The 16,171-nt window shown below is 39.4% G+C and overlaps 1 protein-coding gene across 2 annotated transcripts in view; it reads left to right on the top strand.

Moving 5' to 3' along the window:
* LOC135479039 (uncharacterized) overlaps positions 1-16,171 on the top strand; it is a 60,645-nt gene that overhangs the window by 32,602 nt on the left and 11,872 nt on the right. For both annotated transcript variants that reach the window (XM_064758751.1, XM_064758750.1), the window contains exons 2-4: positions 12,456-12,660; positions 14,249-14,430; positions 15,448-15,579. In XM_064758751.1, coding sequence (XP_064614821.1) covers positions 12,456-12,660; positions 14,249-14,430; positions 15,448-15,579 — 519 coding nt within the window. The remainder of the gene's footprint in view (positions 1-12,455; positions 12,661-14,248; positions 14,431-15,447; positions 15,580-16,171) is intronic.

The following is a 16,171-nucleotide window of genomic DNA, read 5'->3' as shown; positions in this document are numbered from 1 at the left end:
TTGCAATTTCTGGAAGTTCTATGGAATTTTTAGAAAGATGCTTTGAGAGGTGTTAACTGGAAGGTAGGATGATATCCTGGGGGGAAAAATTTAAATTTTAGCACCAAATATCTCATAGTATGTCCATGTCTTATGACATTCATTTGCCTCCAAAATGCTCTTTTGTGGTCCAATTTTTAGGTCATTTAGGTATTTTTGTTAAAGAAGTGCCTTCAAATTTTCTTATCAATAGAGATACATGTACATAACCATAATGAACCTAATTGTCAGACGTGTTGGGGGTGGGGGTAAGGTTGGTGGAGGGTTAGTGGTCTTCCTAGCTTAGTTTGTCTACATTTCCACTTCAACTATACAGGCTTGTATGACAGGCCCTTGACCTACTGGATGGCACAAAGCCATCTCTTGCTTGTTCAAATGCTGCCTTAATGTCAGGAGGTTATCTGGTATGTGGTGTTGAGCTGTAGTGTTACCCAGGCTGTCCAGCTTTCCAAAGAGGGGAATAAATAAAGATGGTGCTGCTTATATATTTAGTGCCTACTTGACAGATTCAAGATAATCTTACATGAAGTACACATAGGTACCAGTAAACTTTTACCCGAAAATGGCTGATACCTTCCATCCATAGGTAACTGGTAGACCTTCCAGTGTATGGCCAGATAGGAAACCAACATGAACTGAACTTGAACTCGCAGTGACCACATTAGTGGGAAATTCCTGGGTACCAAGTTATAAATAAATACATCGTAATGGATATTACAGACCAGGTTAGTTGATGTAACAGATTGATGTTAACAGCTGAAACTGTGATGGATGTTTCATTTAGTAACGTATGAATGATGCTGTGATATCACGGGAAGAACTGCAAAACAAAATATCTGGATAAAGCTGATAAACTGTGAGCAGTGAAGTGGGATTTGTCCTTTATCCTTTATGTGTTTGGGATCCTGTGAAGTACTCTTAATTAAGAGATAATCCTGTTATAATTAAAGTATGTGCAATACTAGAATACTGTATTTCGCTTAACATTTAGCTTTTTTTAGTGAGCGACATATCTTTGCTGGATTCTACTTGATTCATCCATTTTATATGTTAAGTTTGGATTAATTTCCTAGCAGAAAAACTTGAATGTTAGCATCGGGTGTACCATTTTATTATTGTAAAGCCGTTACATGTATGTGGTTCTCAAAGCGCATTTTACTTACCAAACTTGAGGTCAATCACAGTACATGTACCTTGTATGTACGCTCAAATAAATTGGTATTTACATTATGGATTGAAATCGTGATTCATACAGTGTATACACTGAAATTTTTCCACCTATTCCTATGTTTACTGATTGTTCGTCTTCAAAATCAAATTTATTTATTTATTTATTTGATTGGTGTTTTACGCCGAACTAAAGAATATTTCACTTATACAACGGTGGAATGCATTATGGTGGGGTGAAACTGGGCAGAGCCCGGGGGAAACCCATGACCATCCACGGGTTGCTGGCAGACCTTCCCACATACGGCCGGAGAAGAAGCCAGCATGAGCTGGACTTGAGCTCACAGTGACAGCATTGATGGGAGGCTCCTGGGTCATTGCGCCATGCTGGCGTGCTAACTCCCTCGGCCACGGAGACCCCCACAATCAAAATTAAAAGTATGGGTAAAATATGCCCAGAAATTTAATCTTTCACATGCAAGAAGGTTGAGGAATTAGAGTACTGTGAATTGGTGACTGTAGTGATGCATGCATATATCTGAGTCAGAAGTAAGTGATATAAACTGTATCAAAGTGGGTGGGTGGTTGATGTGTGGCTGAAACCAGAACTTCGTATATATAACATTGCATGCTATCTGTACAAGTAGGTTAAATTGACCTGTAGTATCTTGTTTAATATGTCCAGATTTTGTTACAGTCACATAAAGATGTGAATTAAGACATGCATTGTGACTTGTTGTTGGATTTGTTTCCTATAATTATGGCCATATGAAAGGCTTGGAATTATTTGATTTAGTTTTCTGAAATTTGTGGAAAGTTGAAGTTTTCATGGAAGTGCTGTACAATGGAGTTGCTCATACTTGATTTTTTGTTCAGTTGTCATTCTTTAATTACGAGTTGTAACACAGATCCAGGACTGTAAATTAGCCTGCAGATTTCCCTTATTAACCCAAAATCTTAACCACAAAGTATACTGTCAATTTAAACTTTGTGTAAAAGGCCAGTTTAATTTTGAAAAAAGTATACTTAAATTAAATGTTCATGTGAACTATATGATATGCATGTATGAGGCAAATTAAAGAATGATTTGAATAATCTTAAAAAATCAATAAGATATTTTGATGTATGCACACAAGGTATGTTTGATATTTTTATAGACCAATATAACCATGCCCTAGATAATCTGTGTTAATTATGAATAAGTGTTAATTGGTTTTATATATGCTATAATGTTCATGATTTTGCCACTGCAAAAAAAAGCCTATGTAACGGAGAGGATGTCTTTGTGTGAAGAAAATGTATATTAGTTAATATTAGACCCCGGATAATTGTATTTGTTATAAATGTGCACTGGAAGCTTATAATGATCTGTATACATATTTATGAGTTGTACTAAGATTTACTAATTGAAATCCACCTATTCGTATTAACTTATAATATCAATAAGTAGTTGTTGAAACGCATTAGAATTTAACCCACAGGGTATATAAATTTAACTCTAATGAAGAGCCACCTTGTTCTATAGCCTACTGATTTAGAGCTCCTTGAAGATAATTATTCCCTTTGTTTGATAACATGGATGACCGCACACTGAGTTAGAAGGTCAGTGGCATATTCTGAAAAGAGGTATCAGCACAGGTAATATAATTTATAATTAAGCCATTTGACAGTGGGTATATAAATCATTTATTCCTGATAGGTTACTCCAGGGTGTGTCTTTCTGAGTCAGCCCAGCTAATGTGTAACATGTGTGGTATATGAGTAGCATGGTGCAGATAATTGGTAGTGATATCTTGAGTGTACATGTATGTGGCTGTTATGGTCTCTGAGTACAACAAAGCTTCCTGGTTTGTAAACTTTACTTCTCACTCACTGTGTTTTTATGTCACTCGGTGATGACTCATAGAACATAAGGGAGTGAGGTATGGCTCTTTTCTCAGGGGCCTGACTCAACCCACTGGCTCGTAGTTGTGGGTTCAATCCCAGCCTTGGCCAAGGATTTTTTTATTTATTTATTTATTTATTTATTTGACTGAAGCTTTATGCCATACTCAAGAATAATTCACTCAGGCTTGACCGAAGAATTCCTGGGGTCACCTCTCTTTCACTGAATGCGATATCATGAAAGAAAAGAATACATTTATGCAAACTATACCTTAAATGAAATTTAATTTAGATATTTTAAAGTTTTCGTAAGAGAGAAAAAAGGTTTTAAACATGGTCATTTTTACAACGTCCACTGATTAGAGGCACATTGGTAGCCCTGCCATGTTTTAGGCTTGTCCAATGAAAAGCCCCCTTTCTTCCTCTTGAATATTCATTGTGACATCAAGGTGCTTAAGGTTTAACTCTTACCATATGATTAACGTACTTTTCCAATCTCATCTAAATAGGTATATATATTGTGATAATCGTGGATTCTAAGGTTTGTGAAAGCCAACTCTAATAAGGAAGAGTTTATGCCTACATGTGTGGATGTTGTCTGCCAATCTGTGTCTGGAATGCCCTGTCCTGAAGAGCTATTGGGCAAAGCTAAAGCCCAATGATGTATGTAATATGGTGAAATGGCGGCATAAAGGAGACTTCTAAGTCTTTGATATTAAATACTCAAATAACGAGTGCTACTAACAGAAAATTTAAATTTTTTATTTAACTTAAAGCATAGCTGTTTCATTTAAGGGATAGTTTGTATAAATGTGTTCTTTTCTTTTGAATGGTGACAACATAAAAATGGTTGAGACAACCATGTCCTGTCTTCCATTAATACGGTGTACTAGGAAAGGTTATATAATTGTGTTAAGAAACTTGCCAGACTGATGACTCAATTAACTGATCAATTACCCCGGGCTCTTTGACTGTCTCCACCCATTGTACTGACTCAGCCTTTATATATTATTAAAGTGAAGAATTCTCAATGCTTAAACAACAGTCAAAGAAATAAAGAAACTATACATTTTGGAAACATGTCATTAGAGGTGCAACTGCATTTTATGTATGCGGCAGTGATGTTTTGTGAGTACTCTTAAGTCCTCAACCTTTTCAACCACAAAAGTACTTATTTTCAGTGGAATTTATAAATGATTGGCCCTTAAATGATTTGCTTGTGTCACTTAAGACGCAAGCTTTATAAGACTGTGGAAATTATTTCTCTTCATCCCATAGTTCTCTCAGAAAGCCTCAAAGTATTGGTTGCAGAGGTCGTTGAAAAGGTTGAAGAATTAGGGTAATAGGCCGAAGTACGCATTCGTACAATACAAGAGAGCAATGGTCAATACAGCTGATGGACGTGAGTGACCACTGCACAGAAAAGGGTATCCCATTTACACTAGACTACCCCACTTAGGCCTGATTATACTTTTAGGCAGGAAAGGTTTCATGCTAGATTTGAAACAGTTAACTATTCAGGAAACAGGGTAAAGTCGAGGAACTCTGGACATTTGGGTATTTTCAGACAGACGGTAAATTTGTTCATTGGAAAAATATTGTGTAAAGTCGAAGTTCCCAGTCGTTAATAATCTTAAAGACAGGCCCTGTCCAAATTTGTACAAGATTTCAGTTGGTCCCCGAGAGCTGAAGGGAAAGTTGAAGATGAATGCAAATATTTTCCGGCTTTATCCTTAAGTTTGTTATTGTGCAATAAAAAAAGCACCTAAATATTGACATATAGTAGTCTGTTTAAAGAAAAACAGAATTCACCAAATGATGTCATTGATCTTTCTCAAGCAACAAAGAAAACATATGGGAATTAAAGCTGACAATCACCTATACTTGAGCCTATGTTCAAGTTCTCCACTACTAGCGTTTGGTAGCTAGTTTTCAGCTAACGCCTATATGTCGAAAGGAAGTAATATTTTTTGGCCATTGGCCAAGAGTGTCTGAAGTTTCCCTACTCAACCGTAATACGTGTGACTGAACATTGTAATTGGCATGGTTATATGTCGAACATGCAGTTAATGTGGGACCTAGAGGTTGATTGATGCCATATTTATGCGTGAAAACCTCTTGAAAAGATGCTTTCTACAGTAATTAGTGGGCTACAAACACTTAATGTTTCTAAAGTAAGACCATCGCATCAGGGCTATGGCATACCCTGATGAACTTCAGTGTCAGTTTCATGGATGATAGAAGTGTTATAAATGTGGGTTGTTTGACTGCAGGGCAGGGTTTTCGACTACAGGGTAAGGGTTGTTTGACTACAAGGCAGGGTGTTTGACTACAGGGCAGGGTTGTTTACTACAGGGTAAGGGTTGTTTGACTACAGGACAAGGGTTGTTTGACTACAGGGCAGGGTGTTTGACTACAGGGCAGGGTGTTTGACTACAGGGCAAGGGTTGTTTGACTACAGGGCAGGGTGTTTGACTACAGGGCAAGGGTTGTTTGACTACAGGGCAGTGTTGTTTACTACAGTGTAAGGGTTGTTTGACTACAGTGCAAGGGCTGTTTGACTACAGGGCAGGGTGTTTGACTACAGGGCAAGGATTGTTTGACTACTGGGCAGGCTGTTTGACTACAGGGCAGGGTGTTTGACTACAGGGCAAGGGTTGTTTGACTATAAGGCAGGGTTGTTTACTACAGGGTAAGGGTTGTTTGACTACAGGGCAAGGGTTGTTTGACTACAGGGCAGGGTGTTTGACTACAGGGCAAGGGTTGTTTGACTACAGGGCAGGGTGTTTGACTACAGGGCAAGGGTTGTTTGACTACAGGGTAAGGGTTGTTTGACTACAGGGCAGGGTTTTTGACTACAGGGCAAGGGTTGTTTGACCATAGGGCAGTGGTGATATACCTCATTGTGTACACATGTATTCATGGATTGCACATAAAGATTTGTCAGCATTAAAAAATTTAGCTTTTGTATTTTTAGCTTTTATATTACTGTTTTATGGGTGATCTGGATGCCTACCTACATGTTGGTCATCTACATGTATTGTACCCAAAGAGTAACAGTATGGCACACACATATCTTGATGCAAGCCCTGGTGACTTTGTTGCCCAGTTTGGTGGCCTTGGTGCACACTGTTTTTGTTATTGTTGCATGCCTTGACCACCTACTGTTGCATACTCTTAAGTTATTGTTGCAAGCCTGGATGATTTAATGTTCCACATCCAGGCATTATTGTTGCACACATTAATCACCTTCTGTTACATACTGCCAAATTATTATTGCAAACCTGGAGGATCTAATGTTCTGCACGCAGGCATTCTTGTTGCACACCTTGACCACCTGCTGTTGCATACCACCAAGTTTTGTTGCAACCCTGGATGATCTGAAGTTGCACAATGAAGCATTATTGTTGCACACCTTGATCACCTACTGTTGCATACTGCCAAGTTATTATTGCAAACCTGGATGATCTGATTTTGAATACTTAGGTATTATTGTTGCACACCTTAATCACCTTCTGTTGCATACTGCTACAGTTATTATTGCAAACCGTGATGATCCGATATTGCATACTTAGGTATTATTGTTGCACACATTAATCACCTTCTGTTGCATACTGCTACAGTTATTATTGCAAACCTGGATGATCTGATATTGCATACTTAGGCATTCTTGTTGCACACCTTGACCACCTACTGTTGCATACCACTAAGTTGTTGTTGCAAGCCTGGATGATCTGAAGTTGCACACTGAAGCATTATTGTTGCACACCTTGACCACCTACTGTTGCATACCGCTAAATTATTGTTGCAGACCAGGATGATCTAATGTTGCACATACACATTAATAATGTGAGCACCCAGCAATTTTCTCAAAAAGCATTACTATATTCTTTAGACTTGTACATATACACTGGTATATAATTCCTGATACAACAAATACATGTAATTAGCTTCCTGTAATGATCAACAGCTAACATCTATCAACGTAGAAGTCACAAGTCTGTGACATTAGCATCAAGCTAGGCCGTGGCTACAGTCTAGACTCTATCTCATCTTAGCCCTTGTCCATTGAAATTACACGGTGGTAAAATGGAACTCACAATCAGCTCTCTGTGACTATATATAACATCGGCCATTGTACTTATTGTATGTTACATCGGCCACTTTCCAACCATTAAACTTGGCGGCCATATGAAACATTCACGTGGGCAAATGACTTGCCTTGCGTCTTTCTAACATCATTGAAGACTGCTGACTGCTTCTCTTTGCGTGATTTTGTCCTGTTTTCGTACTTTATATACTTTCTTAGTTCTTTGGTACATGTAGTTTGTGTGGAACCTGACCTGGAACATGCATCTTGGTTCCTGGCTGGTATATTATGTGAATGCCTGTTTCGACACTTACATGTAGACAGATTAATATTACTCTGTGTGATTTTTGTGTGATTTTTGTGTGATTTGAACATGTACTATATTCATTATTGTGACAACATATATGTTTGACCGCCGTCTATGACCGATATGTGCCAATTTATTTGTTCTACCCAGACACATTAACGAATGTTTTAGCATTCCTCTGGATAGCCACCTGAAGCAAATGGTTTTATGACTCTGTGCATTCCGTTGTGACTCCATGCCTTTCTTTTTGATCTGAACACACACACACACACACACACACATATGTCTACATATATGTATATATATACGTATATCTGTTGCTTATGACAGCATACAATCTATAAAGGTTCACTGTTGTCTCTAGCCAAAGTGTATCAGAGGTTTTGTCATACCCAGACACATCCACTTATAATTTTAGCGTATGCTTCTGGATCATAGCCACCAAGCCTGGCCCCTCAGGTTTTATGGTCCATGCTTTCTGGGGCTGTCCACCTAGGCTGACAACAATACAGCATACATCTACATGCGTGATATATGGAGGCGGCTGTTGCCATTGTCCTTTCTGCTGGACAGATCTGATAAGGCCACTTGTCCACTGTCCATATTTATTGCATTTCCAGCGGGACCGCAGTCTACAGCTGTATCTTTTGTTATACCTGTCCAATTGGCCTTTGCCTGTATGATCCATCTTAGATGCCAGGCCAAATCAGCTTGCTCTGTGTCACACCATACAGCATGTAAAGCAGTGACATACAGCAGAGCTAGTCCAATATAGCTTTAATTATCCAGGGACCATGGCTGGCTGATCAGTCAGTAAAAGCCCAGCCTGTTCTTGCAGCAGCTGATCAATACCTGAGCATTGAGGTCACAGGTTCAAATCCAGCAGAGGTCTATTTGGCAGGGTTTTTTTAAAATCAAGCACTATGTGAACCTGTCATAGCCTGGTTGTTCTGGTATTTTTTACTGCATAATGTTGGCAACCAAGTTTTTTCACACTGCTAGCTCATTCTAGATTTGTTGACATGCGTTTAAAGGAAATGTCCTACATGTATTTTGGCTGAGGGTCAGTAAAAATCCTCTATGTCATCAACAACGACGACAACATTGATTAACAGTCTCACACCTGACCTTTCTGGCGGCTGGCCTGTTATTGCCAATGATATTTGAACACAGTATGCGGAAGCAGGGCACTATAGCTGGCTTGGTGCAATTTTACTGGATATACAGTCTGTAATAAACATGGCTGGGATGACAAAGTGGTCAGAATGCTGACAAGTTTATGATGTATGCGAGCTTATCTATGTTACCATCAGATAGTTGAAGGAAGGAACAGGGGATGGACGTGCCCTATGGAAAGGTGATGACCTTTGGTTGTATTCTGATTGGTTAATAGCTCTAATACTAGGAATGTGGCAACAAATAACAAAGAGTGCTTTAGACAGGTCAGACAGCCCTGGTGCGGAGAGCGGGGCAGGGAAGTTGGGGGAGGGGGACGGGATTTGGGGGAGGCTATTATCAAGGATCACTGTGCTCTGTAGGCTACTATCAAGGATCACTGTGCTCTGTAGGCTACTATCAAGGATCACTGATCTGTAGGCTACTATCAAGGATCACTGATCTGTAGGCTACTATCAAGGATCACTGTGCTCTGTAGGCTACTATCAAGGATCACTGATCTGTAGGCTACTATCAAGGATCACTGATCTGTAGGCTACTATCAAGGATCACTGTGCTCTAGGCTACTATCAAGGATCACTGTGCTCTGTAGGCTACTATCAAGGATCACTGTGCTCTGTAGGCTACTATCAAGGATCACTGATCTGTAGGCTACTATCAAGGATCACTGTGCTCTGTAGGCTACTATCAAGGATCACTGTGCTCTTTAGGCTACTATCAAGGATCACTGTGCTCTGTAGGCTACTGTCAAGGATCAATGTGCTCTGTAGCTTACTATCAAGGATCACTGATCTGTAGGCTACTATCAAGGATCACTGTGCTCTGTAGGCTACTGTTGAGGATCACTGTGCTCTGTAGGCTACTATCAAGGATGACTGCACTCTGTACTATCTAGGATCACTGAACACTTATGACCGAGGGTCTCTGCGGAGAGCGGGGCAGGGAATTTGGGGGAGGGGGACTGGGGATTTGGGAGAGGCTACATTATGATCACAGATCTCTGTGGGATCAGCAATCACAATTGTAACTGGAAACAAAATCTGACGAAGATGTAATGACATCAGTAACAAACATTGACTGTACCTGTAGTGTATATACAGTCTGCCCCAATGGAAATTGTAAGCCTATTATACCAAGAAAACAGGTACTCCGATGATACCTACATTTGTGTACATATGTGTATATTCATTCGGATTCAGTGATAAAGGCTTTTTTATGTTTTCTTTATTTATTGGATTTAATTTATTCTTACACAATTTGTGCATACTTTGTGTAAGAAAATGAATTGATTTTATTACACTGCTAGCATATTCTAGATCAAACAGCTAAAATCTGCTGTAATTAGTAGGTATCAAATAAATCTAATTTGACTCCTTCCTTTGTTTTGCATTTTCTGGTGAATATGTTAACAGTAATGATTGGCTACATGAGCAGTGTGGAACCAGAGTTAAAGCCTTAAAGATAGCAATAATTTCGAATTATTTATTTATTTATTTGATTGGTGTTTTATGCCACATTCAAGAATATTTCACTTATACGATGGCGGCCAGCATTATGGTAGGAGGAAACCGGGCAGAACCCACGATCATCAGCAGGTTGTGACAGACCTTCTCACTGACGGCCGGAGAGGAACCCAGCATGAGCTGGGCTTGAACTCACAGCAACCACATTGGTGAGAGGCTTCTGAGGCGCGCTAACCGACTGAGCCACGGAGGCCCCCAATTTTGAATGACCTTTGCCAAAGTGTGCTTTTCCAGTTGGATGGTGGACTGTCGCCATTGATGTGGTCTCTTTGTGAGGCTGAGCATCAAATGAATCTTTTAAATACTCTTATGTGCATGTGTATTAAAGGATATAAAATATGATATTAAAGCCATGATTCCACTTGTACTGAAGGACTTGAAAAAACAAAGAATTTGTGTTGAATTTTTATTTGGAGAGTTCCAGCACAAAAAGAGATAAACGACATTCACACTGATATGACATTGGAAAATTGAATTATTGCAATTTTAAACGTTTCCAATAAATATGCATTTGCTCTCCCAAATTTAACTTTTTTTACTCTTACCTTCATATCCATCCATGCCTTCAACAGGAGTTAAATACAAAATTTAATTTTAATTTAAGATGAAAACCCTACAATTATTATTACCATTTATTAACAAAACTGACAGGAATGAGTGATGCATGTAAATGAAACGTTGGCTTTTAATGTTGAATACAGTTTACGTTCCAAAAGCGGTTTTGTACAAGAGTTCATTCCTGTCCTAATTTGACAGAGATTGTATGGATTCTTCCAGGCGCATTGGTCAGTACGTTCTTGTATATGTACATTTAACATTTTTACATTACGTCACCGGTAAAGTTCATAAAAGACCACTTTTCTTCCACCAATACGGCATGCAAATCTGTACATAAGAAAGCTTATCATTAACTTGCCAAAAGACGATGGCACGTCATTTTCATCCCTCATAAAACTTACTGGACTCGTAAAAAAGTAAAAAAATTCGTGAACATGGTGTTATAAAGTAACAATCTGTCAATCAACTAATCATTGATTCAATTTTTAAATGTATTCATGCATTTTGATACTGCTTACAATTATGATTAAAATACCATGCACAGGTTAATATTTGCGGCTTGCACCTTTGCAAAATTTGTGCGTTGGAATGCTGCAGCCTCAGAACTACTTTGCATTCATGCATCCATGGTGCAATCGCCTCACCATGCATGCAGGCTGAAGCAATGAGTCAAATCTGTCTGACTGCGACCATGCTGTATTGATCCCCAAGCACGTTGCGCAGCCTTAAGGCTTCTCCAGCAAGCTTTGCCTCAGGTTATTGTGTCTGGGATACCAGACCAGGCTTTGTCCAATAACTTTCCCTGTGCGACCCGGTCTGAATTTAAAGGCAGCACTTGTATTGATTTTCTCATCAAGAAGACATTGCCCGTGTACGACAGCGGCACCATCCTGACGATCCCACGTCTGGCTTTTCCGTTTCCGTGGCAACCGCTTCAGTAACCTTTGACAGGATCTAAAGCGGTTACAGAAAAACTTGATTTAGCCTGTGTGGTTTGCTCATGTTGTTTGCATGTTAACCAGGTACCTGTCAGACCACGCCAGTTTGCAGCAGGGACCCATATGTAATAATGAGCTTGGAACATGCAATTTCTATATGTATCTGCGTTAAGATCTGAGTGTCAATGACCTTATTTCTTTTTCTCTTTAACATAGTTCTACTGGTAATGGTTGATATATGTGTACCCAAGTGCATGGCTACTGGCCTTACTTGTTCTGAATGCATTCAAGTATATTTCACATTGCACTCAAGAATCTTTCACATTGCGCTCAAGAATCTTTCACATTTTGGCTCAAGACTCTTTCACACAGCAGTCAAGAATCTTTCACATTGCACTCAAGAATCTTTCACATTGTGCTCAAGAATATTTCACATTTGGCTCAAGACTCTTTCACACAGCAGTCAAGAATCTTTCACATTGCACTCAAGAATCTTTCACATTGTGCTCAAGAATATTTCATTCAGCAGTCAAGGATATTTCGCACAGCATTCAAGAATAGTTTGCACTGCATTTAAAAATATTTCATTTGGTGTTAAATATGAGTGAGGATCAGTCACATGAAAGGTGTAGAAAAGTGTCAAGAACCGAGAAGCTACTGGACTAATTTAAATTGATTTAAACTGGATTTGCCACTTCATTGGTCAAGGGCTTGAAGTCTCAGTTTCGCCAGGCATCTATTTTATTTTCCTCTCTGTTTTCCTTGTCTTACAGTGGTGGTTGTCACGGGGGCATCTGGGTTCATCGCCACCCACATCATCCAGCAGTTGCAGGAATCGGGGCAGTATCGTGTGAGGGGAACCCTGCGGAGCGTTCAGGATGAAGCCAAAACGAAGCGGCTTAACGAGCTATGCCCTGAAGCTCAGTACAAGCTGGAACTGGTGGAGGCTGATCTAACTAAGCCAGATTCCTGGGATGCGTAAGTGTTACCCTAAATCACCTCAAATTTTGCCCACAAAATTGCATTTTCAGAGGCATATAAATGTCCCAAAATATAATTTATGGTGCTGAAACTTTTCCAGTGCTGAAATAATTTTCCAGTAGAATATCATCCCATGCTTCAAGCAAACCTTACAACATCTATCTAAACTCAGTAGAACTCTCAGAATCAGGAAAAATGGGCAAGTTAGTGGACAAAATTTATGATCATTTGGGGTGTTTTAAAGTGAGGAATTGGGCTTTTAGGCATAGAAAATAGACTCTCCCAGAAAATGACTAGTCGTCACGCCAGTGAGATTGCATGATCAAATCTAGTGTCATTTTTTACCTCTGTGGTCAGTGAAGACATCTAGTGGACATGCGAACATACAACATCTTAAAGCTTCCTGAATTGGCCCCGATAGCGCAGTTGGAAGAGCGTCCGTTTTGGGGGCGGTAGATCCAGGGTCAATCCTATGTCGGGCCACACCTAAAACCTAAAAAAAAAAGGAAGTTGTAGCTTCCTCGCAAGGTGTTCAGCATTAAGGGGATGACTGGTTGACCCGTATCAGTATAATGGCTCGGGTGGAACGGCTTGCTTGCCTTCGGTAAGTCATCTCAGTGAAGCAGCACTAGATACAAGAGTGGTGGAAATCTGTCCTGCAACAAGGAGTACATTACATGCACTTTAAGGACCCCTTCATCCTTATACGACTGAAAAATTGTTAAGTACGATGTTGAACCCCAAGCACTCACTCACTCTCAAAGCTTCCTGAAATAAGTACATAAGGGAGTGTGGTTTACAAAGGCACTTGCCCTTGCCACCATGGCCGAAGTGGTTAGCGCGCCAGCGCAGCACAGCAGTTGCTATGAGTTCGCCATGAGTTCATGTCCAGCTCACACTGGCTTCCTCTTCAACTGTATGTGGTAAGATCTGTCAACAGCCTGTAGATGGTCATGGGTTTCCACAGTGCTCCACCTGGTTTCCTTCCACCGGTATGCTCTAGTATATGTCAAATAAATAAATAAATAAAAAGGTGCTTGCCTTTCAATCACAAGATCCAGGTTCAAACTTGGCCTTGGACAGAGAATTTGTGGATCTTTTTTGATAAAAAACATTCTACAACACTCGTAGGGCTGTCTTATGCTCATTGAAGACTATTTGTCTTCCATATGTAACATGTGGGAAAGTTTGTCAGCACCTTGCCAAAGGTTGGTGGCTTACTCAAGGCACACTTCTTTCCTCCATCCATAAAACTGCATGATTGTCATTTTGAAACCTGAAACATTTTTGAATATGACATTGAACAACAATGAAATAAATAATAAACAGAAATAAACATCTTGGCAAAAAGGATCTGCAGTTCTTACATAGTGTGTGAAAGTGCTTATATTACATGTATATGATAATGGTTCTCATTCTAGTAAAGCATTTACTGCTAATTTTGTACATTTTTGTAAATCTACAAATCGATCACCTACAATCAGGCACCATCATGTTTCCATCCGATATCATGTGGAAAACAGTTATACCTATAAACAACTACCATAATCAATTTGTCTGTCATACATTGTTTTTGTTTTTTTAGGGCGGTGAAAGATGCCACCTACCTGATTCATGTTGCGAGCCCGTTCCCAAACCAGATCCCCAAGGATGAGAATGACCTAATTCAACCAGCCGTGGAGGGCACACAGAGTGTTCTGAAGGCCTGCGTGGCTGCTAAGTCGGTCAAGCGCATCGTGCTCACCAGCTCCGTGGCAGCCATCTCTGGTCAGTCAGTAACAGGGTTAATTAGTCTTTTGAAATTTCATGAATATTGTTGAGAGGTTTTCAAGGGTCAACACAAAATTTATTGAAATAGAACTGAGTCTGGGATAAGGCAATGAATTTTGTTGAAAAATTTACAAGATCTTGACTAAAATTTCTTGAAAAAGAGTTTGGTTTGGAAGATAGAACTTTTTTTAAATTTGGTTGGAAAGTTTTCAAGTTTGTGACAAAAATGTTGTTGAAAGAAGAGCTCAATTTGGAATAAGTTCTTTAATCTACTTTGTCAAATGTTGTCCAAGACCTAAAATTCCTTTCATAAATAGTTTCATTAATCGTCCTTGAAAGTCCTGGAAAACATGGGATTCTGGTCCTTGAAGGTCCTGGAAAACGTGGGATTTTGGTCCTTTTGAAAGTGCTGGAAAACGTGTGATTTTGAAAATCCTGGAAAACTTGGGATTTGGTCCTTTTGAAAGTCCTGGAAAACATGGGATTTTTGGTCCTTTTGAAAGTTCTGGGAATCATGGGATTTTTGGTCCTTGAAAGTCTTAGAAAAACATTTTCCTTTAATGTTGAGAGGGAATTTATGACGGAACCCTGAACAACAACGATGTACATAATATGGAAATATATAATGGAAAAAAAATATAGATCCATTCATTCTAAAATATATATTTAGGCAAACACAGTTTTTCAGAAAGGATTGGCTATTTATTTATTTGATTGATGTTTTACGCTGTACCCAAAAATATTTCACGTATACAGCGGCGGCCTGCATTATGGCAGGAGAAAACCAGAGAGAGCCTGGTGGAAACCCACAACCATCCGCACGCTGTAGGTAGACACAAACAACAGCAGAGGAAAATGTGTCACAGTATTGAAAATAACACCAGTCGAATAAGTAAATAAATATACTGTAGATAAACAGGTTTTGCAGATAATGTTTACAGAACAGTGTATAATTTATATTGTTATTGGCTATTGTGATTAATACCCTAAGTTATCTCCCTTTTTCCATACCAGGTGGCATCACAGGCGAGGAGGGTAAAGTCTACTCTGAAGAGGATTGGGCCAACCCCGAAAAACTGGATGCTTATGCCAAGAGCAAAACTCTGGCTGAGAAGGCTGCATGGGAGTATATCAAGGAACTTCCTGGTAAGTTTATATCCAGATTGCCTGAGCAGAGATGTTAAGCTCCTCGTTAACAAGCTACAAGTATGACTAGTGCAGTTTAAGACAGGTTAACTTGTGTTGCTGTGATGAAAGACTGTAAATAAAACAGTAAGTATTGCTCCCCTGACCCTAATTATGTGTACCATATCTGCACTTGAGGTACATCTGAGGTGGCAAGCTCATGATCGGCTCAGAAAAAGCAAGCGCATTGCACGATCTTCCACTCATCAGTCGTAGGCTGTTTACAAGTTGCTTAGCCTTGTAAAGAGCATTGGTTTGCAACAGACCAAAATTACTGTTAATATTACAATGGATATAACTATGTGGCCATAACTCGTGTTTGGACTGCTCATTGAACATTTCAAGTTCTTCCTCATGTATCATCGAAAGATTTATCTTAATTTCATTGGGCCAATAGAAATGTATGGTGGCAATTCTCAAATAGAACAACACAAATGTGTTTCAATGAATGTGCTGATTGGCGTGTCATGATGTCAATGTTTCTTTTGTATTGATCGATATGTGTTGACTGATGTTTTTATTAATGTGTTGATCAGTGTGTTGACTGATGTGT

Source organism: Liolophura sinensis, chromosome 12, assembly GCF_032854445.1.
Source record: "Liolophura sinensis isolate JHLJ2023 chromosome 12, CUHK_Ljap_v2, whole genome shotgun sequence".
Taxonomy (NCBI): Eukaryota; Metazoa; Mollusca; class Polyplacophora; order Chitonida; family Chitonidae; genus Liolophura; species Liolophura sinensis.
The sequence above is the reverse complement of the archived record's forward strand: the minus strand, read 5'-3'. Positions and strand labels throughout refer to the sequence as shown.